Here is a 26,855-nt window from a genome sequence, read left to right on the forward strand (position 1 = left end):
CTTTAAACGAGCAATTCTTGTATATATATATATGATCTGAATCTCGGAAACGGCTCCAACGATTTTCATAAAATTTAGTATACAGGGGATTTCGGGGGCGATAAATCGATCTAGCTACGATTTATTTTCAGAAAATGTTGTTTTATTCATGTTTTCAATAATGAACTCTTCCCGACATCTATTGGCGAAGAATAATACTATTTTTCTTAATTGAGGGCAACTAACCGCTTTAGAGACGCGACAAAATGGCGTTATCAAAAAAAAACCAAGCAGAGCTCGGTCATCATCTAGTTATGATTAAATATCGAAATTATATAGAACTGTCAAAAACGATAACTTGACAAATATGCATAGTGACAATACGAACTAAATAAAATTTGTCCATTTTGACATCAAAGCGAATTGTGAAATGCATTGGCTGTTTTCTTGCGCGATTGACTTCGATAATCTTTGAACTTATATGTATAATTCTTTGATTATATATAATCAAAGGTATAATTATTTAAGTCGAAAAGGATGTGTAATCCGTAAGACCAACATCTACAGCTGATTTTTCTCCAAAATCTGTATTTTAAAATCGAATCATAGAGATCGAATTATTCGTTTGATAACAGCGGTATTGCCATTTATGTCCTATATACATTTTTTAAGATTTTTTTTTTTAAATTCTGTATACTTTAGTGCTATAATAAAATGGAAATACAATGTACTTTCGAGTACAAACAAAATAATCGTTTTGATATAATTACGAGATTGGCCCCATTAATTTTGATCCGATAAATAAATAAATTATAATTATAATTGCGGACCTTGATTAAGTGATGCAATACCGTTACATTTAACGACCCGTTTTGTATGTCATACATTTCGGGTTCGTAACTTCGGTCGGCGGGTTCGATTCGGCCAATCAAAGTACGTGGGCCGCACTCAGGGATTCGGCTACTATTAAGCCCCCCAAACAAAGCTAGAATACACATTTTTTAAAATCACTTAGTTGTTAGTGGATAATCTCTCAAAATCTTTAACAAATTAAATTGCAACGAGTTTTTTTTTATTGCCCTTGTAGGCAGACGAACATACGGCCCATCTGATGGTGAATGGCTACCGTCGCCCATGGATTTCAGCAATGCCAGGGGCAGAGCCAAGCCGCTGCCTATCGTTGTATCAAGACTTTATTCTTTGTCACTTACATAGATGGACGAGTTTATGTCCAACATGGTGTTGAACAACGCAACTGGTGCTATCGGCCTAGAGATATGACGTCAGAGACTCGATTCTAAAAACGGCTGCAATAGGCAAGGTGATCTTCCTTGGTCGTCAAAGACCTTCGTCTCGTTTTCTTGCAAAGCATTTGTACGATAAGAAATTTACCTGCAATATTGTTGATTTCCGTAAACGGTGCTATGTGCTTATCATCAGGTAGACCGTCGGCTCGCATACCTACAAGGGCAATAAAAATCAAACTGTTTTAGGTTATCTAATAGGTTATCATTTAACTCTAATATGGCCAAGACACAGTATATAGGACTTAAAAAAAAAAAAAAAAAAGATCCACTCGTAAACACCAAATAGAAAAACAAATCAAAGTTTCTCAATGTTGAACTTTGAAAGTAACACTAAATTTGATTAGCACCTAAATATTTATTTTAATTTTATTATTAGTAGAGGTATGAAGGTTCGCGTTAATCAATCTATACTAATATTATAAAGAGGAAAGATTTGTTTGTTTGTTTGTTTCGAATAGGCTCCGAAACTACTGGACCGATTTGAAAAATTCTTTTGCCATTAGAAGCCGACATTGTCCCTGATGAACATAGGCTACTTTTTTTTTAAATTTTTTTATTTTATTTTTTGGTTTCATGTGTGTTTTAATGTTTCCGAAGCGAAGCGAGGGCGGGTTGCTAGTCACTTTATAAATATGTAAATAGCATTATCGTAATTAAAAATGTATAGTTTAAGAAACCTGTCAACGAAAAAAATAAATTTAATTGAAATATTTGAATTGTCTGATAAATCTCGGTAAATATCACTTTGATTAAAACAAAACCATCTTCGATTTGAATTCAAGCTCTTCGAGTCATATTATATAATTTTACTGATTTCTTATATATACATTAGCTTAGTAAACAAATCGTTTTAGCGTGGACGGGTCAAAGCCCTTTAAGCTCGTTCGGTGGTGGCGAACTGCGACGAATATATTATAAAATGTTTATTAAAAAACTTATTAGTTATATTTAAAACAAGAATATTAAGAACGGAATGCTCAAAAATCACTATATAAATATAGATTGCCGCTGATAGCAGTGTCTAACGACAAGCCATCAGTGGTTGGGACTCCAGAGTGACAATTATCCTCACAATACACGCCGTATCAAGGATATCTGCTTTCTGTACCAGGCCTCTAACCCAGCCCGATACCGAAAGTTTTTTAAGGTGTTGGTAGAAACTTTTCAATATCAAACCGTGTACCGACACAAGTATTGGAACAATTATGGTTGAATCAACATTCCGATAGTCTCGTGGGCAGGTCTAAATATTTTATTAATTTATCCTTTTCTGCCTTCACGAGGTTCTCGTCATGAAGAGTGGTGATATCAACCAATACTGCTCGACGCGTAGATCGATCTATTATCACAATACCTGGCTTATTGGCAACAATAGTCCCAGTAGAGCGTAAAATGAGCATTTTTGAAAACTACTTAAGGTTGGTATTGGTAAGAAGGTACAGAATAATCATGAAAACAATATTTTAGAGCAAATTCTTGATGGACAATGTTAGCTTATCCATATATTAATACGTGAAGCAAAAACTTTGTACCCCTTTTTACGTAAATTGCGCAAACGGAGGAGTATGAAATCTCCCACACTTATAGAGAATGTAGAGAAGGAGTGCAGAATGTTAATATTTTTTTTTATTATGCATTAAAATACATTAATCAATAAAAAAACATTACGTACACTACCATGTATTTGACACAACACATATATTATTTTAAACCCTTTGTATATTATCAAACTATAGTTATTGTTTAAATTCCATGCTCAAATTTAAAATAGATTATTATTGTTTGTTTTTAAAATTATTTGTCTATAGTGTAGCCTTGGCGAAATCTGTGATTATGGAAGTACGTATAGTCTTGGACAAAAAAACTATAGTAATGTTCAAACTTATAATTTCAATGAATTATAATCGAATTTCGACTACTGAGGGACCACTAGTTATTATTATTATAATTGTGCTCCCGAATACAACCCTGGTGGTACAGTTCACATTACTTTCGCTCTGATTTTTCACGACTTCTATAAGCGGTGTCGTATCGGCGTACTTATGCTCGTAATGCTCTTGTTTCGCGGTGCACTTTCAAAAAGCGACCATCGACAACTCCGAGAAACACGTCAATATTTAAACGTTAATACATTCACTTAATTAAACGCGGAAGGGTTTGATGTTTTCTTACCTTGTTTGTACCGAGTAAAATGACACCTAGACCTGGATATCGGATTGAGGAAATGAATTTATTGTTCTCGTTCTCTCTCTGTTTTACTGGTGGTAGGACATCTTGTGAGTCCGCGCGGGTAAGTACCACCACCCTGCTTATTTTTGCCGTGAAGCAGTAATGCGTTTCGGTCTGAAGGGTAGGGCAGCCGTTGTAACTATACTGAGATCTTAGAACTTATATCTCAAGGTGGGTGGCGCATTTACGTTGTAGATGTCTATGGGCTCCAGTAACCACTTAACACCAGGTGGGCTGTGAGCTCGTTCACCCATCTAAGCAATAAAAATAAAACAAAAATCTGTTGTATTTATATAATTTCGATCAAAATTTATTGTAGATTAATTAAATTTTTTTATTTTTTTTTATTGCTTAGATGGCTGCCCCACCCTTCAAACCGAAACGCATTACTGCTTCACGGCAGAAATAGGCAGGGCGGTGGTACCCACCCGCGCGGACTCACAAGAGGTCCTACCACCAGTAATTATGCAAATTATAATTTTGCGGGTTTGATTTTTATTACACGATGTTATTCCTTCACCGTGGAAGTCAATCGTGAACATTTGTTGAGTACGTATTTCATTAGAAAAATTGGTACCCGCCTGAGATTCGAACACCGGTGCATCGCTTCAACACGAATGCACCGGACGTCTTATCCTTTAGGCCACGACGACTAGGTACCATTATCCATTACAGCCGTGAGACGGTCAAGCCAGTCCGATTTGAAGGGTGGGGCAGCTGTTAATATAATATTATTGCGACTACCAATAAATTAGTGACACAAATTCATAATTATACTGAATTTATCCCTATCACTGTTTTATTTTAAGCAAAACCATAGACTCACAAAACACTAATGCCTATATAGAAACATTTTAATCAAACCGCGAAGCAATATTCTATTTTTAAACGCTACAATGTATTTATTCTCGGGCTGTGAAACGTTAGGTACGTCGAGAATCGATGGTCCAGAACACGCGATCTGAAGGTATGTCTCGACTCACCGATATACATTTTTTTTTAAATTTCGATCAAAACCAGTTCGGAGAGCAAACGAAATTCGAACGAACGTAAAAAAAAATTATTAAGTTGTCGATCATTCGGGTTCTGTATTGGCCAATAAAAGCGCTAATTGAGATAATAATTTTGAATTTAATTATTTTAGTAGAATCTTGTTGTTTTGGTGAGCGTTGTCGTTTTAAGATTTCATGTTTCCTTTTTACATGTCGCAAAAAAGCCGATATCTTCATTATTTTTGACATATTGGGCGTATGGTGAGTGTCGTACCATGAGATTGCGCAGCACGCAACTTTATGACAGCTCCCACAAATCTTTTTTTTTATTGCTTAAATGGGTGGACGAGCTCACAGCCCACCTGGTGTTAAGTGGTTACTGGAGCCCATAGACATTTACAACGTAAATGCGCCACCCACCTTGAGTTATAAGTTCTAAGGTCTCAAGTATAATCACAACGGCTTCCCTACCCTTCAAACCGAAACGCAATACTGCTTCACGGCACAAATAGGCAGGGTGGTGGTACCTACCCGCGTGAACTCACATGAGGTCCCACCACCAGTAAATAGGCAAATTATAATTTTGCGGGTTTTAATTTTTATTACACGATGTTATTCCTTCAACGTGGAAGTCTATCGCGAGCATTTGTTGAGTACGTATTTCATTTATATTTATCATAATTAAAAAGTTAATGGTACATGTATCTGGAAACATTTCAGTTTTGCACTAATATTTGGTGACCAATGCGTTCAATACACATTTATTATAAGACTTATGTTACTGTTGAATTGGTGTCATCACATATTAGAATATACTACATTAGCATATACTTACTTTTTTTTTTTTTTTTTAACGCTGGGGAATCCATTTACGGTTACCCGGTCGAGGGGGGTAACGGACCGGGTTATGTCGGACTCCGGCGCCTCCTGAGAGGAAGAAGGGGAGAAGAGAAGGACCGAGGTCCTTCACCTCCCCCAATTTCTCACAGGAGACTACGCCTTGAAAAAGGCGCGCGAAGCACTTGCCCCGCAGAACGACTACCGACTAAACCCCATCGAGCTCCACCACACCGACTACACGAAACTTACGGTACCGCGATGCGCGCCGAAAGACTCGCCTTAGGCGGTACCCGTACTGATGTTAAGACGGGATTTCATCCCCGGGAAAATCCCGTAGAACCTCGTCTCGGGAGACACACCGTGAGCGGCGCACAGGAGCCACCTTGCACCGCTTCACCACCGGACAAACAGTCGAGTGCCGGGCGCCCCCGCACCCGGCACTCCATAGTCCCTACGAGGGCTGAGCGGCGGCCTCTCGCACGCGCCGTCCACCCCGCCTTCTGCGCTGAGGAGCCGAAGAGGGATCCCATTCCCTTTCGCGCTCCTCAGCCTCACGAAGCGCCATGACCAAGTCACAGAACCCAGCCATGGCCTCCCACGAACTCCGGTCCTCTACCATACGGGCGACGATAGCCCTCAAAGAGAGGTCCTGCCCCAACACCGCGACGAGGTTTCGCCGCGGGTGCTCCCACCGTGGGCACGCTTCTAGCGCGTGCTGGGCGTCATCGTTCGGGTGCCCGCACTGGTGGCAGCCCGGATGTGGCTCCCTTCCGCAGACTCTCCACAGATACCTCCCGAAGCATCCATGCCCCGAAAGGACCTGGGTGAGGCGAAAGGAGAGCTCACCGTGTCGCCGGTCCGACCATGCCTCCAGCACAGGCACCAGTGCCTCGAGCGTGCGCTGACGAGTGGCCGAAGTTCGGCCGAGCTCCTCCAGCAAGCGTTCTCTCCATTTGGCATACGCCAGACCACGCGCAGCACGCCTCCATCGATCCACAACCGACGGGCCGGGTGTCCGTTCCCGAGTCGAGGACTGTGTTCTCCGTCGGTATGTCGCAGCCAAGATTTCGGCCTCGAGGTCCCACGGTAAGGATCCGGCGAGGGCACAGGCCACATCCTGAGAGATGGTACGGTACCCCCTGATGACCCTCACCGCGAGCGCCCGCTGAGCTCTGAGCAGCAGAGCCACGTTTCGCGCGGTAAGTGCGGGCGACCACACGGGAGCACCGTACAGGGCCATACTGCGCACCACCCCCAGGTACAGTCGCCGGATTCCGGCGCTGCATCCACCGGTGTTGGGAAGAAGACGGGTCAGCGCACCCGCCGTCCCCATCAGCCTTGGAACCAGCATTTTGAAATGGTGGTCGAATCTCCATTTGCTGTCCAACACAAGGCCCAAATACTTGAGCTTCGGCTGGACAGCAATGGTGACACCCCCGACTACGAGATTCGCGCCTTGAGGCGGCCCCTCCCGAGCCGAGTGGAAGCACACTGCTTCGGATTTATGAAGGGCCACCTCGAGGCCGAGTCTCTTTATTCGACTCACCACAGTCGCTACACCTGCTACAGCCAGGATGGCTGCTGACCGGTAGTCGTCTCCGCGGGCCGTCACCAGCGTGTCGTCAGCGTAGCAAACCACTTCGACGCCACGCAGGTTAGCCCCACGGAGGACCCAGTCGAAGCCTATATCCCACAGGAGCGGACCCAGTACCGACCCCTGTGGAACTCCCCGCGACACTGTTTTCCGTCCCCACCCACTCCGCTCGGGGAAGATTACAGCCCGCCCTGAGAGATAATTTTCGATCAGATTGCGGAGACCGGTGGGCACGCGGTGAAATCGCAATGACTCCATGATCGTACTCCAGGGGATCGTGTTGAAGGCGTTGGCTATATCTATTGACACAGCCAATAGCACGCCCCCCCCAGAGCACGCCTGGTCGGTAAGGTCACGGACGCGCAAGACCGCGTCCACGGTCGACCGACCTCTCCGGAAGCCAAATTGGTTGGACGCTAGATTCGGCCCAATATTCTCCAGGTGCTGAACAAGACGCTCGGCAACGATACGCTCAAGGAGCTTACCGGCCTCGTCCAACACGACTATCGGGCGATACCCGGAGGGCTCATCTCTAGGGCGACCGTCCTTCGGGATGAGCACCAGCCGGCCCGTACGCCACGGCTCCGGGAACCTGCCCTCTCGGAGGCATTTGCTAAAAAGCCTTCGAAGTGCAGGTCCCAAACCATCTTCAGTTAGGGCCAGAGCCCATGCCCTGCTCGACAGACCATCAGGGCCGGGCGCTGTGCGCTTCGAGCGCATCTTCGCCACCACCGCCTTGAATTCCGCCTGGGACACACCTTCCAGCTCTCCGCCGTCAGCGACCTGCACCGCTGCCATTACAGGAGGGACGAAAGCCGTTCCGGATGAGTCCGGAAATAGACCCCCGACCACCCGGTGCAAAGTCTCGGGCGGCAGTGTGCTGGTCGTAGGGGGAGCCCAAGGTCGAAGCGCATTGCGCGCCAGCCTGTAGGGCCGCCCCCATGGATCGCGATCGAGCGAGGCGAGTAGATCGTTCCAGGCGGCTTCCTTTGCCATTCTGATGGCCACGCAAAGGGCCCTCACCGCTGTCCTGTACACTACGTAAAGGCGGTCTTGCTCCTCCGGGTCTCGATGCATCCTTCGACTTCGGCTCCGTTGGTACGCACGACGACTGACGTTGCACGACTGGCGCAGGTTGGCGATTTCCTCAGTCCACCAATGTACGCGGCGCTTAGGGGCGAGAGCTCTGATGCGTGGCATGGCAGCATCACACACCCGCGACATGGCCTCGCGTATACGCTCCGCCCCCACTCGTACGTCCATCGGCTCGCCAAGTGAGTCGAGGCGCCATGCCTGGACGACAGCCGCCTCGTGCAGCCGCTCGACATCTAGGCGCTTCTGAGCCCAACGAGGACCCTCCGTGCCTCCACCGAAGAATGAAGACGTTGACACCGCTCCTGGGGTCACAACGATGCTGAAACGGATGTAGCGGTGGTCGGAAAGCGTCTCCTCACCAACCATCACCGCCCAACCGCGGATGCGACACGCGACGTCCGGCGATGCGAACGTGACATCCACCACGGACCCGCCTAAACGTCTCACGCATGTGAATTCCGTGCCGCGGTTGAGTATGACGAGACCGCTTTCGACCAGCCACTCCTCCACCGCCCTTCCTCTGGGGCACGTCCTCGAGGAACCCCAAGCCGATGATTTGGCATTGAGGTCCCCGAGAACAAGCATCTGCCGGGAGTGCGACCTCCTAGTGACGCGGCTGAGCTCAAGGAGGAGGCCTTCAAACTCAGCAAGTGTCCTGTTGGGGGAGAAGTATACTCCCACCACGATCATCTCGGCCCAGAGGACGGCGACGAAGCTGCGACCCCTCTCAACGACGGCGAACTCGGGCGGAGCGCCCACACAACCACGACGAATAATGGCAACCCGGCCGTCAAGGTCAGCTGCCCAATCGGGACCCGTAAGGACCCGGTATGGCTCTGCAACCACCGCAAGGTGGGTCAATCCCTCCACCATGCTCTGAAACAAAAGGTCTTGAGCCCTGGCGGAGTGATTGAGATTCCCCTGGAGAACACGAAGGACGTCTGTCATGACTGGGCGTCCATCGGTGTCGCCGAGGCCATACCGGGCCGACTCCGCGCGCTCTCAAGCGTGGCGAAATCCTGCCGTCGTTGTCTCTGTCTCGGGGGCTTGGCGCAAGCCTTGCCCCCGGAGACGTGGTCCGCCGGTCTGCCAGCAGAGACACAAACGGTGCAGTGCGGCGCCAGCGAGCAGCCTGAGGCCACGTGACCGGCCTGGCCGCACCGGTAGCAATCCCGGCTGCGGTCAACTGACGACGGGCAACGTGCGCTCACGTGGCCCAGCTCGTGGCACCGAAAGCACTGCAGCCTCCTGGCCTCCAACAAATGAGCGCGGAGTACGCTCCAGCCAATCCTCAGCTTGGGGACTGCTGCGATTTTCGCAGCTGTTGAGACCGGGCATCGAACTAAGACTTGGCCCATCCCGCCTGGACCGGACTTTATTTCCCCGACCTTGATACTCTCAGGCGGGCACCCCCCGATTTTGGCGAGCTCATCGGCGATCTCCTCACGCGACACCGAGTCGTCGAGGCCACTGATGCGCATCGCTGCAGTCACCGATGGCCTGGAGATCTCGACGCCCTCCGTGGGCAGAATTTCTTTCAGCCTATTCGCCAGGAGATCGGCCTTCTCCACTTGATCGCCTCCATCTACCACCAGGACCTTGGCACCGGTTAAAGAGGACCGAATCCTCTGGACCGGGATGCCTAACGATTCTAGGTCGATCTTTGCCCTCGCTTCCGCAAGGACGGACCGATATGTAAGGCCGCGGCTTGCGGCTTCTGGCTGTAGTTTTAATACCACAGCCTGAGAACGCGGAGCTCGAAGCCGCTTCTTCGTCCTCTTCTTTGAAGACGGTGCTTTCTCCTCCGGTGGAAAAGCTGCGACTGTTCTCACGGCCTCCCCCCTTGACTTAGCACCCCTACGGGTGACCGTGGACCAGCTTTCGGTTAAAACAACTGGAGCCGGAGGGAAGGCACCCAGTTCGGACAGGGGTGCTAGCACCGTGGTCTTGCGTCTAGGGCTTTGTGTCTTCTTATTCGCGGAGGGCGGCAATGCTGCTTGTACCGATGTTGATTCCAGCGTAGCATCAACGATGAGAGGAGGGTCTGGCGATTTCTCACAGGTCTTCCGTCTATCCGCCGCCAGGGGTGGCGTGATGCGAGGCTCCGGAGGCAGCCGCATCTCCAGACTCGCAAAGCGAGCGTCAACCATGGTGCCGACGGCACGCATAATGCGTTGGACACGTAGCTCCTCCTGGTCCTCTGTCGTGGTGGTTGAAGCTGGGGCTGGGGTTTCGACTGGGTTGGACAACGTCAAAGCCCGTGAGATGCGCGCCAGCTCCTTGCGTACCTCCTGCAGCTCCTGTCGGAGCTGTAAAATCTCCTCCTGCTGACCGGCGTTTACCGCTCGCAGCCTTTCCGTCTCTTGGGCCGCGGGACGGTTCGCCAGCTCTTCTGTGACCTCCATTATTGTCACCGCCAATTCCTTTAGGGCACGTTGATACGTACTCTTCAGGTTGCCGGGCTTACTGCATACCTTCAGGGCCATCGCGGCACTCTCCTTCAGACGACACTCAGGATCCTTTTTAGGGCTCCCTTCCGTGGCTTTTGCGCTTCTTACTTCGCGCATACTACTCATGCTACCGGTGGCCTTTATCTCAGAGCGCTGAGTTTTAAGACACGTCTGTTTGTCCGCAGTCAGACCAGTGGTCGGCAGACGACCACGCCCTCTCTTTGATTGCGGCATGACACCACCTTTGCCAGTAGAGGCTGCTCCGTCAGAGCCGGAACTGCTTCCAAGCTCGTCACTACTGATCGTCAGTACTCTTTTTCGCTGTCTGCGAGTCGGCGAAGAGCGAGCCGACGAATGGGCCGACCCAGCTGTGGCCATGCTATCGTCCGACACGAGAGCGGTTCCGGACGATCTCCCTTCATTGTCCTTAACGGACCCTATAGCTACTACGTCCTTCGCGGACTCGTTCTTCCTACTTATGTCCTTCCCGGACCCTGCTCCTTTTTTGACGCCGTCCTTCCCGGACCTTATCTCAGTGCAGTTTGTGCCCCCCCCAGAATACGAGGGGCTGCGCACTACCGACGAGTCAGTAGTACGGAGGGATTCTCCCGCTTGGCGGGTACCCTCCTGGGGTATTACTCTTTGCAAACTGGACATCTTCATTGGTTTCCCTTTGTTTTTTGCCCGGGGTGCGATCCCCTGGGACACCCTAGCGACCGGTCGCCCACCGGCCATGCATCCTCTCACCGGGTGTCAAAGCTTAGGATTAGGATTGAAATGAAAAGAAGAAGAAAATAAAACAAATAAAACCAAAAATAAAAACCAAAGGCGAAGAAAGACAGATAGAGAATAACACAAAATGATAAACCAAACAGTAAAACGAAGAAAGTTACAGATTACAAATCAAAATATAAATAAAACAAATGAAGATAACAAAAAGACAGTAAATAAATCAACGAAATAATCAAAGGGAAAAGGATAAAAGGTGGAGGCCCACGCATCTCCAGGAGGACCACCCTTCAACAAGTGAAGGGGGAGGAGAGCTTGGAACCCCCGGAGCTGGTTTTGGTCCACGTCGTTCGGTCTCTCTCGTTGTAACAGAACGAGAGAGACCGGACGATACCCCTGGGAATAGAGCCCAGAGGCCCGTTATCCGCCACCTACGGACGCGCCCGGTAGAAGTCCAGTAACTCCCGCGGGCATATACTTACTACAGGAAACTGAAGTTCTACGCCTACACAAATTCAAACTTTCAGTGTATTTAATTTAAATCGTGAACATTAAAATATATTTGAATTAATTAATTAAACTCAGTATTGTCATTTGTAACATTACCAGAATTTGTTCGGTAATTGTCAATTTCAAAGATTTTCATTAAACTTCGTATTAGTAAAATATTCTATAAAATATTGGCTTTGTTTGGAAGATTAATTATACTGTTATACCTGTGTTATATTACATAAGTAATATTTTTTCTTTGTTGAAAAACAATTAGATAATTATTTGGACAGTGATGCTCAAACTTTCAAAGCGAACAGCATGTTTCAAAGATCTAAACCATCTAGATTATGCGTTGAACTCCAGCCCCCGTAAATATCAGAGTATGAGTATCTACAGCCCTTGTACCCTTCTCACAAGACACTTGAACACAGACGTTTTACCTATATCTATATCTAAACTAATATTATAAAGAGGAAAGATTTGTTTGTTTGTTTCGAATAGGCTCCGAAACTACTGGATCGATTTGAAAAATTATTTTTCCATTAGAAGCCGACATTGTCCCTGATGAACATAGGCTACTTTTTTTTTATTTTTTTTTTATTTTTTTTGTTTCATGTGTGTTTTAATGTTTCCGAAGCGAAGCGAGGGCGGGTCGCTAGTAATCTATACTAATATTATAAAGAGGAAAGATTTGTTTGTTTGTTTGTTTCGAATAGGCTCCGAAACTACTGGACCGATTTGAAAAATTCTTTTTCCATTAGATGCCGACATTGTCCCTGATGAACATAGGCTACTTTTTTTAAATTTTTGTTTATTTTTTTTTTTGGTTTCATGTGTGTTTTAATGTTTCCGAAGCGAAGCGAGGGCAGGTCGCTAGTAAGTAATATGATTAAAACATATATATCTTTGAATCCTTTGACTTATTTATTATTATTATATTATTTATTATTGTAATTTATATTTATTGAAAATCTTATTAATTACACTATATTTTTATTAAAAGGTATTAAAAATACATTTTTTTAAAAACACTATATTAAAATAGATTGCCGCTGATGGCGGTGTCTACGACACAACACACCAGTGGTTAGGAGGACTCCAGAATGAGAAAACTCATCACAATACGCGCAATATCGAGGATAACTGCCTTCTGTATTAGGCCCCTACCCAGCTGGATAACGAAAAGTTTCTTATGGTGTTGATCGAAACTTTTCGCTATCAAACCGCGTACCGACACAACTATTGGAACAATGATGGTTGAATCAACATGCCACATGACGGTAGTCTCGTAGGCCAGGTCTAAATATTTTATTAATTTGGCCTTTTCTGCCTTATTGTTATTACCTAATTGTATTAACTTCATTATATTAACAAAACTTATAAGTCGTTTTTCGATTTTGCATCAGAAAATAAATAGATGGTTGTTGATTAGAATTTAAAAGAAAGCAAATTTATTTCAAACACCAAATTACGATTCATAAATTTGTCGAATGAAAATTATTAACGTTAAATCGACATGCGCAACCCTAAGCCGTAGTCATTACAGAAACGTTCGTGACTCCACTTGCCGACCTCCACCTGTAACCGAGTCTAATCGCCGAAAAATGTCTTTTCACCTCACAAAAACCGAGAAGCATCTCCGATCGATGACAGGCCGGTATCTTGCCTCGACGTGACCCGTATTACGGACACTGAAATATGTCAATCGACAAAAACTCAATACATAATCTTATTTAATTGCGTGGAACGAGTTAACGAATTCACGGTGCCTGATATCGAAGTGTAGACACGTGTACTGGTGGTAGGACCTCTTGTGAGTCCGCACGGGTAGGTACCACCACCCTGCCTATTTCTGCCGTGAAGCAGTAATGCGTTTCGGTTTGAAGGGCGGGGCAGCCGTTGTAACTATAATTGAGACCTTAGAACTTATATCTCAAGATGGGTGGCGCATTTACGTTGTAGATGTCTATGGGCTCCAGTAACCACTTAACACCAGGTGGGCTGTGAGCTCGTCCACTCATCTAAGCAATAAAAAAAAAAAAAAAAACATAGACATCACATCGTGAATGCTGTCTCCTCTTGAGTCTCTGAGATCTAAGTTCCAATTTTATTGTAGGACTGCTGGTACACCCTTTCCAACTGGAACTCATGAATACTTCGCAATAAAATACGCAGGATGGTAATGCCTCCCGTGTCAACTTAATACGCGTTCTACCCCCAAAAATCATGCGAGTTTCCAATTTCATAACCATTCACATCTATTATATACTAATATATAAATCTACAGTGGTTTTTACGGATGTTCCGTTATAACTACTAAACCATGATTGACTTGAAATTTGGTATCCATGTAGAAAATACATGTACCTAATGGATAGGCTAATATTTATATGAGTTTTGGTCTCCCTACACCAGTTGCGGGGGCGTTAATGATGAGAATCTTTATGGGGGTAAGAAATAATAATGTTAATTTTAAATGCCCAGCGAAGCGGGCGGGTAGTTTCTGATAATATTCCCATGGATATATACAATGTAAATTGAGGGAGGAAAAACTATTTGGCTTAAGCGTCACATCACTTAATACGGGACATTTAAATTAACTTATTAATTGAACATTAATTGTTTTTAATTGTAATGAAAGATGCGTTTCATTTGGTATTAACATCAACAGCTCGATATTTTTAATTGAACTTCAATTAAGTTTAGTCCACTCAAATAACACAAGAAGTTATTTTGTTCCGGTATATTTTTTTCAAAATTTAAACTTTAATTGGATCTCCTGTAAAGTTGCAAAAATGTCGCTAAAACGAAATAGCCTCCTCTATATGCTTCTCATTTAAAGGTCAATTTCGATTTCTGTATAAGCGTAACAATTTTTTTTTCATTAATACTAATATTATTTAAAATTAATATTTTTAACTGTCGAAATGTTGAATTATTTATTAATAAAATCTTACAATAGTGTTTTATGTATTGAAATTATCATATCTTAATATCGATATACGTGTCGGCAATCGTTCTTTCTTGTAGCAGTTATTATACAACTTTTATGACTTTTTAGCCAAAATCCCGCTATCTCCGTCACATAATTGTCAATGAAATGCTATTCTTATTTATTCTAAAGTCTAATGTTTTAATATTAATATACTAAACATGTTGTGATAGATATCGCAGTGATTTAAGGTAATAAAAAAACCTACAATATGAAACGCAATTGATATTTTAACTTCATGTTTCAAACTGGTAGATAGCAGTCACGTTCTCGTCTCTGTGGACTGCATTAACCCTATCACCCATCTTTTTTTTATTGCTTATGTAGGTGGACGAGCTCACAGCCTACCTGGTGCTAAGTAGTTACTGGAGCCCATAGAAATCTACAACGTAAAAGCGCCACCCACCTTGAGATATAAGTTCTAAGGTCTCAGTATAGTTACAACGGCTGCCCCGCCCTTCAAACCAGCACGTATTACTGCTTCACGGCAGAAATAGGCAGGGTGGTAGTACCTACCCGTGCGGACTCACAAGATGTCCTACCATCAGTAAAATCTATTTAGTAAACATCATCTATTTAGCAAACAAAACAAAAATTGATTCTTCGTTTCTCTTTATGAGATATTAGAATGTGGCACCTTCATTCAAGCTGTGTATAATTTTCGAATGATCTCAAAACTTACAGTAAAAACCTACGTAATAGTCCATCGTCGAAATCAGTCTTCAGCTAACAAAGAAGCCACAAGTTACTTTACTTCACCAATTTAAAGCCACGAAACCTTAAATTGGTGTATAAGACAGTGACCAGGAAGTCATCATCTGGTGCATCCTAGCACGCGTTCCCATCTGTTTGTCACGTCTTGCGGTCAGGCGGAGTCGCGGTCTCAGCTTATATTGGAGACGATCTTCGAAGCAATCGACATTTCTCAGCGAGTTCAAAATGTTAGCATTCGAAATATGTTTAAATTTAAAATAAAATGTTATAGATTTACTTTTTTTTTATTACTGAGATCAGTGGACGAGCTCACAGCCTATCTGGTGTTAAGTGGCGTTAAGCGGGTTTGATTTTTATTACACGATGTTATTCCTTCACCATGGAAGTCAAGCGTGGACATTTGTTGAGTACGTATTTCATTAGAAAAATTGGTACCCGCCTGAGATTCGAATACCGGTGCATCGCTCAACACGAATGCGCCGGACGTCTTATCCGACGACATCAAAGTTTAACTATCATGCCTATTTCAGTCGGTTTCAGAGGTGGAACCAGGTTCTTTGCAGTAAGATTTAAATTTTAATATAATTATGTCTTAAACTGTGAGTTTTGTGAGCTTCGAGGAACACTTCATTCAATATCATCTCGAGATAGTTCTGCAGCTATACAGATTAAAAGTATTAAGGAAAAATAACATCATTACAATTTTATGACGTCAAATATTTCATAATATTTTTTGTTATGAGTTTTGCATGCTCTTAATCTCGCCTTATTTTCTGTGTTTTCATGGTAAATTTCAAATTTTAATCAAACATTATAAAATTATTATGGTGATAGCTGCGCAAAATAATAAGCTAACGAATTCCATTTAACATATAGAATTTGCATTTTTAACTATTACTCATTTAATTAAAATCTCGTCACACTTAAAAATAAACATGGAAAATATTTGATTGTAGGTCTACTTCAAAATATAATTAAAGTAAAATTTAATATAAAACAGTTATAATAAACAATTTTAAATACGCGAAAGTGTGTTCTATGGTCTTACTCCATAGCAACGAAGCGACAGTATTTTTTGCAGAGATAAATAAGAGTTTATGGGCCGGCTCGAAGAAAATATAATTATTTTAGAACTACAATTTCACGGTTGGAATGTTACGTATAAACTATCATTCTGAACGGTTTAAATTCATAGTGGATTAAAAATTTATATCACTTAAGAAAATTTCAAATGACAGAGTTTCGGGTACCCTTAAATTTAACACAATTATTGTCACAAAACAAACAGACAACGTACAGTAACTTAAGTGTCCAAATTGTCACTAAAAGTCTACATCATTATCAAGCGAAACAATTATTATTATCTAAACGTAGACCATACTGTAAATTCTGTTAATTTTTTCTAATTACATTTATTCTAATTATTTTTTTTGTCCTTGTAGGCAGAAGAGGCAACGGCTTGGCTCTGCCCTTGGCATTGCTGAAGTCCATGGGCGACGGTAACCACTCACCATCAGGTGGGCCGTATGGTCGTCTGCCTACAAAGGCCATAAAAAAAAAGAGCATACGAACCACCTAATGATGAGTGGTTACCAAGTGGCCAAGCCATTGCCTAATAAAGTTAGTTCGCGATTTTAATCAACACATTGCTTAAATATATTTACTGCGTATATTGCGGTGATCTAGCTTGTTTTCCGATCATAATTCTTCAAATAATTCCTTCCTTCCCTTGCGAATATGAGTATGATGTAATCATAATCTATCAACATTTTGGTAATTTTGGGAGATCGACTCAAAATCACTTTCAAGAAATGTCGAAAGTTTGAGAATCGGAACCCGGTCGCGACCTCCGCGCCACCTGCTGCCCGACCGCGCGGAACGACAACAAAAAACCATTCGTGATCTCGGGTTACCACTTCTCATCGTCGATACCTACTTTTTATTTTTACATCGAGACAGTTCATCAACTACGGTATTATGGTCGCAAGAAGCCTTTTTCGATGCAAAAAAACTATATATTGAAAAAAAACCGCGTTGTTACCCGTAGCGTAAATTATTCGATGCGAGGTTTTGTCGGAGGCACCAAATTTTCGAGAAATTGGTTGAAAAATTTTGTTTAAAACAAAAACAAAATGCCGATTACTTCAATCATTTTTCATTTTGTTGGTTGTTTATTTAAAGCGGTTGTCTATTTGAAATCACAGATTATGAAAACAGCAAAACTATTTTTTTAAGGGATTTTGTGACCTGGTAACTAAGACCTTTAAGTCATGTCTTATTTTAATTTATATTCTTATTTTTATGAAAATGTTGAAATGAGATGAGATGATAACAGCAAAACTATTTATTTAGTTGTTCACAGATAAAATATATATTATTATTCACTGGATCACTCGCGTTCATGAACCACACACAGACCACAAGTGAAATTACAATATCTTCTTCTCGCAACAATAAAAACTCCTTGAAAACCTTGCTACCGTTTTCGATTTCGAAATCGTATTAAAAATAAAACCTCATACACAAATAAAAAACAATATACTCTGTGCAGGTTATGCGGATGCCCGAGTCGGTGCGTGCACAGACTACACAACCGAGGTCCGAGGTCGAACATGCCTATAGGAATTCTTATAGTTTTTATTCGACCGCAGCAAATATTAAGGTTTTTCAAATCAAATTCAAAGACTGTTCATGTTTTTTTTTTGTTTTTTAAACCCAATGCTATCAATTATTCTTGATAACATGTTTTTATAAAGGCAAAAAGTCGCAGGACAGTGTACGTCGTGTAAGGTTATGCGGATGGTCGCGCCGGCGCGTGTGCGGACTGCACAAGCAGGGCCCGAGGTCAAACCTATGCCCGGAGGAATGCCTTACATATTTATGCGATGGGACGGCAGTGAAAATTGACATTTTCTACGCAAAATATATGCGTGCGCGTGGGATCGTTGAACTCTGAACGTTTGAATTTGATTATAGAATCAGAAAGGATTTATAGCTAATTCTGTGTGCTCACTTATTCGAAAATTGTTGTCGACGTTCTAAATTTAAAACGTACTGTTTTTTTTTTCTATAAAATCTACGACTGATTAAGTAGATCTGTTTTTTCATCATATCGACTATGTCAAACGATCTTAAATAATTTTAATAAATATATATTAATGTCATAAATAAATAGCACGTATTTGGTCATAGATTAATTCTTTAACATTAAACGGAACAAGCAACAGTGAAAGAAAGCAGATCCCTTTAAAATTCCAATTTAGGCGAGTGAAAACACTGGCCATTAATTTAGAAAAAAAATCTAATTCTCCTTAATTCTTTCTACAAGATATTTTTCAAGTAACATGTAATATCTAGCGAGCGTAGATGTTTGTATAAGAAGCAAACATTTTCCTACGTTTTCCTGTTTATGTGTTTGTAATTTTCCATTTTTCATATTAACATAATGATAAACATTAATAATATTATTACGAAAGCTATAAAGCGATTGTAAGTTAAAATTTTAGATTAAAAAATAATTGAATTTATTTAATTTCCAGATGGAAGCGAACATTTTTTTAGACAAGAAGCCTTTAGCCTTGCTCAATTAGTTTTTCAATTAAGTTTTTTTTTTTTTCAATTAAGTAATAGCGTATTTGGTAGTAAATGTGTAATAATGTAAGGTCTTCATATAATGTTATATATAGTTTTTCTTTTGTTTTTTTATATAATGAACCGCTTTTTTTTTATGCATGTAGTCGGTACCTGTAATTGTGTTAACATTTAATGTGAAATCAATGTATATGATACCTGTAATGTTCTGTGCTGATGTATAACATGTTGGTACCCAATAAAAAAATAAAAATAAAACACACGTTCATTTCACAAATCAAAAATGATCTTAAGTTGATTCGTTTTAAGATTATATTAGTAGTTTACTGTTGAATTAGAATGACAATCCAAAAAAAACATAGTATGGAGTATATCTATTAGTTAAAACAAGTTTTGCACAACCCTAAGCTGATTGATGCTCCGAGCAATTTCTTTAATTTTTTTATAATGCTATCTAATCGGTAGTAGCCTAAGGGGTGGTCTAACCACGCGGGGTTCGGTAGGTGAGCTCACGGGCTCAATCTGAGAGAATTGCTAACACTGACTCTATCAACAGCAGTGCTTCGTTGATTCGACCATCAGATCGCAATGACGACCCACTGAGAAGATCCGGCGAGAAACCCAGTGGGCTGTGTATAGTTTGCCTGTATACACATATGTGCCTGATGTGCCTCTTTTTCATAATTGAAGAGTTTGACAAGGACGAGGACTGGGCTCATTTCTGAAATGTGAGAAATAAATGAACAAAGTCTTTTTTTTTTATTGCTTAGATGGGTGGACGAGCTCACAGCTCACCTGGTGTTAAGTGCTTACTGGAGCCCATAGACATCCACAACGTAAATGCGCCACCCACCTTGAGATATAAGTTCTAAGGTCTCAGTATAGTTACAACGGCTGCCCCACCCTTCAAACCGAAACGCATAACTGCTTCACGGCAGAATAGGCAGGGCGGTGTTACCCACCCGCGCGGACTAACAAGAGGTCCTACCACCAGTAAAAAAGACAGATTAAGAAGATAAAGAAAGATTCTTAAGACAATTGTACACTATTTACTACTCGAAACATTCATTTTACATTTTAGTAAGAAATGTGATAGAAGAATAGAGACGTATACAATTTATTCTAAGTAATTTTTTTTTTCATTGTGCATTCCGTATTAAGAATATAAGTACAAAAGCAGTAATAAAACCTCTAAAATTATAAGGTTCAAATAAAATAAAATTCAAATAAAACCTTAATATAATCGAAATGTAACAACTATGTATCATTGAAAAACATAGAAAAAATCAGACATAATATTCTATTATATCAAATCAGGCTTTACACAAAAAATTGAAAACTAAAACTTGACAAACATTTTTCTTGGTCACACACCTATAACACTAAATCAAACAAATGTCAATGTACAATGTAATTATTTAAATTAAAAATCCATTACGGATAAATACGTTTAGTAAGCTTACAAAGACAATTAGCAGTGTGTCAACTGAATAATGTTCCACGTGTCGCTTAGATTTATAATTTATGTATTTGTTAGTCCCCAGTTTACTTAGATATTCAAAGTATAATGTAGTTATGTATTTCTATGTTGCACTATGCAGTGTTATTATTAATTTCAATGATTTCGAATACACGGAAGGCGTACGTTGTGACTCTCTCTATGGAGGGAAGAGGTAATGAGCACTATCTTCTTTTTGATTCTTTCAGTTTAGGGAAAAAGTTTCCACATGTAAACATCTAATTTTTTTTGGAAAATTTATCGAAAGAGCGCAAGTGTAGGAAGTGGAATTGATATGAAGTGTAGGAAGATATATGCCCGTATCTTTAGACGTTTCGTCAAATAGTCCTCCACTCTTAACTCATCCGATGACGCTCGAGCATTCCTCCCAAACTTACTCGAGTTTGGTATTTTTAGTCGACCATTACAATATTCCTCAACTGTCCTCCCTCAACTGTCAAAGTAATTTTATGAGTAAGAAATATCTCACTCATAAAATTTCGAAAAAAGTTGTCTATGAGAAAAGAAAATAGTTTTAATTTGAATGAGCGATGAGATGTTAGATGAGATGATGACATGACATGACATGATGAGAGATGTTAGCGCTGAAAGTTTAACAGCTTTTACACGCCACATGATGGTACACTTCATCTCTGAGTTACTTTTTACCGTAATCACCTCATCTGCCACGAGTTATGTCAACTGGTGCAACTGTTCTATTCATTTCTACTGCGCTATCTTTATGCCAAGATAGAATAATATGATATAGTATGACGTAATCAACGTCAGATGACGTCTTGAGGGTTTTAGCGGGAAATTTGACAGCTGGACGATAATAAAATATTATAATATTAAACCTTTAACCTTAAACCTTCGTGTTATTTTTTTTATTTTTCACATATCACAAGATTAGATTCTGATTAAAATCTGAAGTCGTCGTGGCCTAAAGGATAAGACGTCCGATGCATTCGTATGTAGCGATGCACCGGTGTTCGTATCCCGCAGGCGAGTACCAATTTTGTAATGAAATACGTACTTAACAAATGTTCACGATTGACTTCCACGGTGAAGGAATAACATCGTGTAATAAAAATTAAACCCGCAAAATTATAATTTGCGTTATTACTGGTGGTAGGACCTCTTGTGAGTCCGCACGGGTAGGTACCACCTTCCTGCCTATTTCAGCCGTGAAGCAGTAATGCGTTTCGGTTTGAAGGGTGGGGCAGCCGTTGTAACTATACTTGAGACCTTAGAACTTACATCTCAAAGTGGGTGGCGCATTTACGTTGTAGATGTCTATGGGCTCCAGTAACCTTGTTCTCTTTTTACATGTACTACACTTCAAGATCACTTCTTAAACGTATTTACGTGACGTGTATCCGTATTACGTACATACATGTTTACGTGACGTGTGTGGCGAACAATCCTCGTGTTTCAAATTACTGCAACACCGCACTGAAATTCTTAAGCCGTTCGCTTTGTTATTTTTATTCATTATTCTGGCACTGGCAAAATGTTTTGTTTCTCAAATAACAAATTGATGTTAAATACTAGATAAAGAATCTTATAACTCAAAGTAGCAGTCTACATATCGAAATATCTATGCGTTTCAGTAACTGCTTATTATCAACTGGTTTGTCACTTTCTTAGCCCTCCTAGAGCAAAAAATAAATAAAAACATGAGTTTTGACATCTCAATAGTATTTTAACGGCTCTTTTGTTAAAATTTTCATTATATTATGAAAAGTTTCACAGCACCAGCTGATATGTCAGTGAACATGATATACGACTAGGCGAACGTCGGTCGCGAGTTCGAACCGCGGGAGATCCAATAACGACCACAATTCAATAAATAATTGAACTACTACACTGTAGTTATAATTATACAAATGAATACTCTAGACAATAGAGGTCGAAGGTCGAATATACAAGTTAACAAATTTTCAAATTGCAATAACAATAATCATTCGCCATTGAAAGGCACCGGCCCGTTCATCTACTGAGCAATATCATACGCTCGGTGGAAGATCTTCCCTGAGTCGTAAAACCTCCGAAATAGTAATTTTCCCGATCCTGTGGACCGACTGTTAAACAGTCGTCGCCCTAAGCACGTCATTACGGATCCTTCCGATCCATTAACGGTGCTTTTAGGTACCTCAAGCTCACCGTCCTCGCCCAACCCATCGCTTGCCACGAAGAGCTCGACGAGTAAAATTAATCCATAGACACAGTCCACTGAGTTTCTCGCTGGATCTTCTTAGTGGTTGCATTTCCGATCCGTGTTAGTAACACTCCCAGTTTGAGCCCAGTGAGCTCACCTACACGCTCGGTTACGCTGACATAGCTCCTCACGGGTAGGAAAAAAAAGGCATCAAGCTAGAATTCTCTCCTGTGCTGCTCTTTTGAAGGGAACAAGCCAAATATCCAGGAACCGTGCTTAGACTTCGATCAATCATCACGACATCTGATGAACTTATCTCTTTTGACTAATGAAGCTAATTGGTTCAAATTCCAACAATCGCATACAATTTTAAGCTAAACACGAAAAATACGTCTTCTTCTTCTTTCTAGCGATTTCCCGGTCTAGTTTCAGGGCTCGTTTTCCTATTTAAGCTTTTCCACTTAGTTTCTTACGAAGCAAGCATTTGTATGTTAAATACATGGCTCTTTGAATATATTTCAAGTGTCTATTAACTATATTTGCCTCTTTTGGATGACAAGGTCGCTGACCTCTACTCTATTCTATTAAGATATACTAAAATGATGTATAGTCATAGTAAAGAAATTGTCGATGGAAAACGAACGTCAATTTTCTTTGCTCTTTTGACTATTTCTTATCTATGAACTTTTGCTTTTTTATTGCTTAGATGGTTGGACGAGCTCACAGCCCACCTGGTGTCAAGTGGTTTCTGGACCCCACAGACATCTACAACGTAAATGCGCCACCTACCTTGAGATATAAGTTCTAAGGTCGCAAATATAGTTACAACGGCTGCTCCACCCTAAAAACCGAAACGCATTACTGCTTACCGCAGAAATAGGCAGGGTGGTGGTACCTACACGTGCGGACTGACGCACACAGAGGTCACACAAGAAGCATAATTACAAACTGGATTAGGTGAGGTCCGTTTAAGCAAATATGCATAATTATGCTCGTATATAGGTATAATATTAATATTATTAATACACACTTGTAACTTAATATGTAGTATTAGTCTTTCGGTTTTTACGAGTCGTAGATATAATTAAAACTAAATATTACAGTTTAATTATTGTGTGTGTGTGTGTATTTTTTATTTTATTTTATATTTATATTTTGCGAAGTTTCAAATATTTTACAGTTTTTCTGGTCACGGACTGTAAACTCTTTCTAATTAACTCCAACTCTATTCGAAAAACTGTTACTCATATTACCTACATAATATATTATTTTGGGCATATTTGTGACACTGAACCTTTTAATAGGTTAAAGTAGTACTATTCCTTTTAAATCTATCTTCTATCTTCTTCTTCTCTATACATAAAAATGAATTGCTGTTTGTTAGTCTCGCTAAAATTCGAGAGCTGCTGGACCGATTTGGCTCATTTTAGTCTTGAATTATTTGTGGAAGTCCAGAGAAGGTTTAAAAGATAGATAAATATGAAAATGTTCGGAATATGAATGAAAATAACAATTTGTTTTTCCTTTGATGTCCCCCCCCGTCGGACGGATTCCTTTTGTTTGTTTTAAGTTTACTTTTTACAAAAGTTTAGGTCTTTTATTTATCGTCTGAGGCACTACGAAGTCTGCCGGGTCAGCTAGTCAATAATAAAACTAATGCTATTCTGGCATTAGCATGTATGTTACGTTATGTTTTTAAACAGTGACCTAAATAATATGTATATTATTTAAAACACTTTAAATTCAATTACTAAAAAAACATATAAATATTATAAAACATACATAATTAAGTTTGTACGAATGGATCTAACTCAATATTCACCGTATTTAAAATAATTTTCCCTCTTTATTTTTTTATTGTTTAGATGGTTGGACGAGTTCATGTACCACATGGTGTTTTTTTTTAATTGCGTATATGGATGGACGAACTCACGGCCCGCCTAATTTTAAGTGTTTATCGGTGTGTATAGTTTAAGTGTTTAAAAAAGTTTCTCCCGAATCTGACCATGGATGGCTAGGCCTTGGACACCACACAGACGTGAATATTTAAAGTGTGTCATATGTGTCATTGTCGAGACTTGTCTGTTAATGAGCTGTGTAGGGCTACTTAAACAAAATTGACTACGTTATTATGTTTTTGTAAGAGCTTAAAAATTTAGAATATTCATTGCGAAAACAAAATACGGTCACATCTCGTTGAGCTCATCCCTAAACATATCTTCTTCTTTTTCTCCACCTTGTCCCACTAGGTGGAGTCGGCACAGCTAATTTTTCTCTTCCATTCTCTTTTATCAGCCGTCATCTCAACACTCACTCTCCTCTCTCTCATATCGTCATTGACACACTTCATCCATGTCTTCTTCGGTCGACCTCTTCCCCTCCACCTTGCACTATCATTTCCATACATCTCCTAGTCACGTGCATCTTCTCTCTACGCATCACATGTCCATATCACACTAACCGTCCGCTCTTTATTCTCATCCCTAAACATATGAAAAACACTATTGATAAAAACCTTGAAGTGTTTGGGGGTTGATGACAAAAGAAAGCTCTTCCACCGAGCTAGTGAAATTGTCCGGTAGACGACAGTCCTGTTGTTTTTGTACGGAGCTTGTAAATATTCAAACTTAACTTGAAAATGTTGTTGACGAGATTCAGGGCGTGTAAATAAAATACAGGCTTGTAAAATGAACATTCGCGTTTATTCTAATTTAATTGTAATTTAATTACAGCTTGCCATGCACTGGGCTAAAAGGCTGGAACGGAAGAGAGGGTTGCTATGAGCAAATCTTAAAATTAGCAACTTAATTATGACTTAAGTGTTACCATTACAATTTTACAATAAAATTCTAATGTTCATATTTTGATTGAACACAGGAATCTGTCAAATATCTGATGTTCCAATAATAGCTAACCCGCTACTAAGAAGTGCTAATAAGAACCGCAAAAATGTTTCATCAGTCAAGCAAATTTTACGTTCAGCTGGGAAAATTCTATTTAAATTAATTTAATTGATATCCTAAATTACATTAAATGCGAAACAATAACAAAAACACTCAATAGATTTATCAACATTTAGTCTTCAAAGTTGCTGAAATCGTCAGAAACGAATCCAGATTTTTTTATTGCCCGTGCAATTTAATTTTTTTATTACGGCCCACCTGATAGTAAGTGGGCACCGTCGCTCATGGACGTCAGCAATACCAGGGGCAGAGCCAAGCTGCTGCCTACCGCTTAATACTCTCCACAAGCCTCGTTTGAAGAAGGACATGTCATAGCGCTCGGGAAACACCGTGGAGGAGAGCTTGTTCCACAGCTGGAAGGTACGTGGCAAAAATGATCTCTGGAAACGCACTGTCGATGACCGCAGTGGCTCCAGGTAGTATGGATGAACTCTACTCCGGTGGCGGGCGGTGCGATTGTAAAAACGCGATGGTGGTGTCGATGGTGTCGGTGGGATTCGAACACTGAAACAGCCGCATCGTTCAATACGAATGCACCCGAACTTTTATCCTTCAGTGTGCTTAGTGGGAGTTTTTCAACGATCTCGATAGCGTAAAAGTTAACACAAATTTGTATGTAATTGGAACAGCGCTCCTAGAGGCAAACGTACGCAAACGTTCCAACTCCATATAAATTGTAGTTAACTTTTACGCTATCGACAACGTTAAAAAACTCGCACTAAGCACACAGACCAACACAACTTCATTTCGTACGACTCTGTATTCCTTTTTTTTATTGCTTAGATGGGTAAACGAGCTCACAGCCCACCTGGTGTTAAGTGGTTACAGGAGCCCATAGACATCTACAACGTAAATGCGCCACCCACCTTGAAATGTTGAAATGTAAATGTATAATTTCTGTAGTCATTGTATTATACCTGACCTACATTTATCACGTAAGCAATATAAAAAACCATTTAATTTTCAATAAACATTTAGTAATACGCTGATTTTGTTTAAGTTTGGTAAACAAATGGCGGTGGATAGCACCAGTTGTTGCTTGTCGTATAATGAGTGCGCATAAGAATATATGACAGTTTCACAAAGTTCTGCAGCGAAGCGGTGGCATTAAAAAAAAAGATTTGAGAAAAAACAAAAAAAAGCCCACTGAGTTTGTTTCGCCGGTTCTTCTCAGGACTGTGGCTTTTTTTGGAACCGGTGGTAGAGTTAACATTGTTATTTATATTTTG

General features: G+C 41.2%; 1 protein-coding gene across 7 annotated transcripts in view; it reads right to left on the reverse strand.

Moving 5' to 3' along the window:
• The window catches only part of LOC149502571 (uncharacterized), a 192,613-nt gene that overhangs the window by 76,298 nt on the left and 89,460 nt on the right, over positions 1 to 26,855 (reverse strand). For 3 of the 7 annotated variants that reach the window (XM_089729555.1, XM_089729556.1, XM_089729559.1), the window contains one exon: positions 503 to 1,440. The exons of 1 other annotated variant lie outside the window; for it this stretch is intronic. In XM_089729555.1, the coding sequence (XP_089585681.1) occupies positions 1,277 to 1,440 (164 nt within the window). In that variant the 3' untranslated portion in view covers positions 503 to 1,276. Of the gene's footprint in view, positions 1 to 502; positions 1,441 to 26,855 lie in introns of those variants that run through there. 3 more of the 7 variants (XM_089729558.1, XM_089729557.1, XR_016323494.1) reach the window with 2 other exon arrangements.

This window comes from Bombyx mandarina, chromosome 08 (assembly GCF_030267445.1).
Source record: "Bombyx mandarina strain Sakado chromosome 08, ASM3026744v2".
Classification (NCBI taxonomy): Eukaryota; Metazoa; Arthropoda; class Insecta; order Lepidoptera; family Bombycidae; genus Bombyx; species Bombyx mandarina.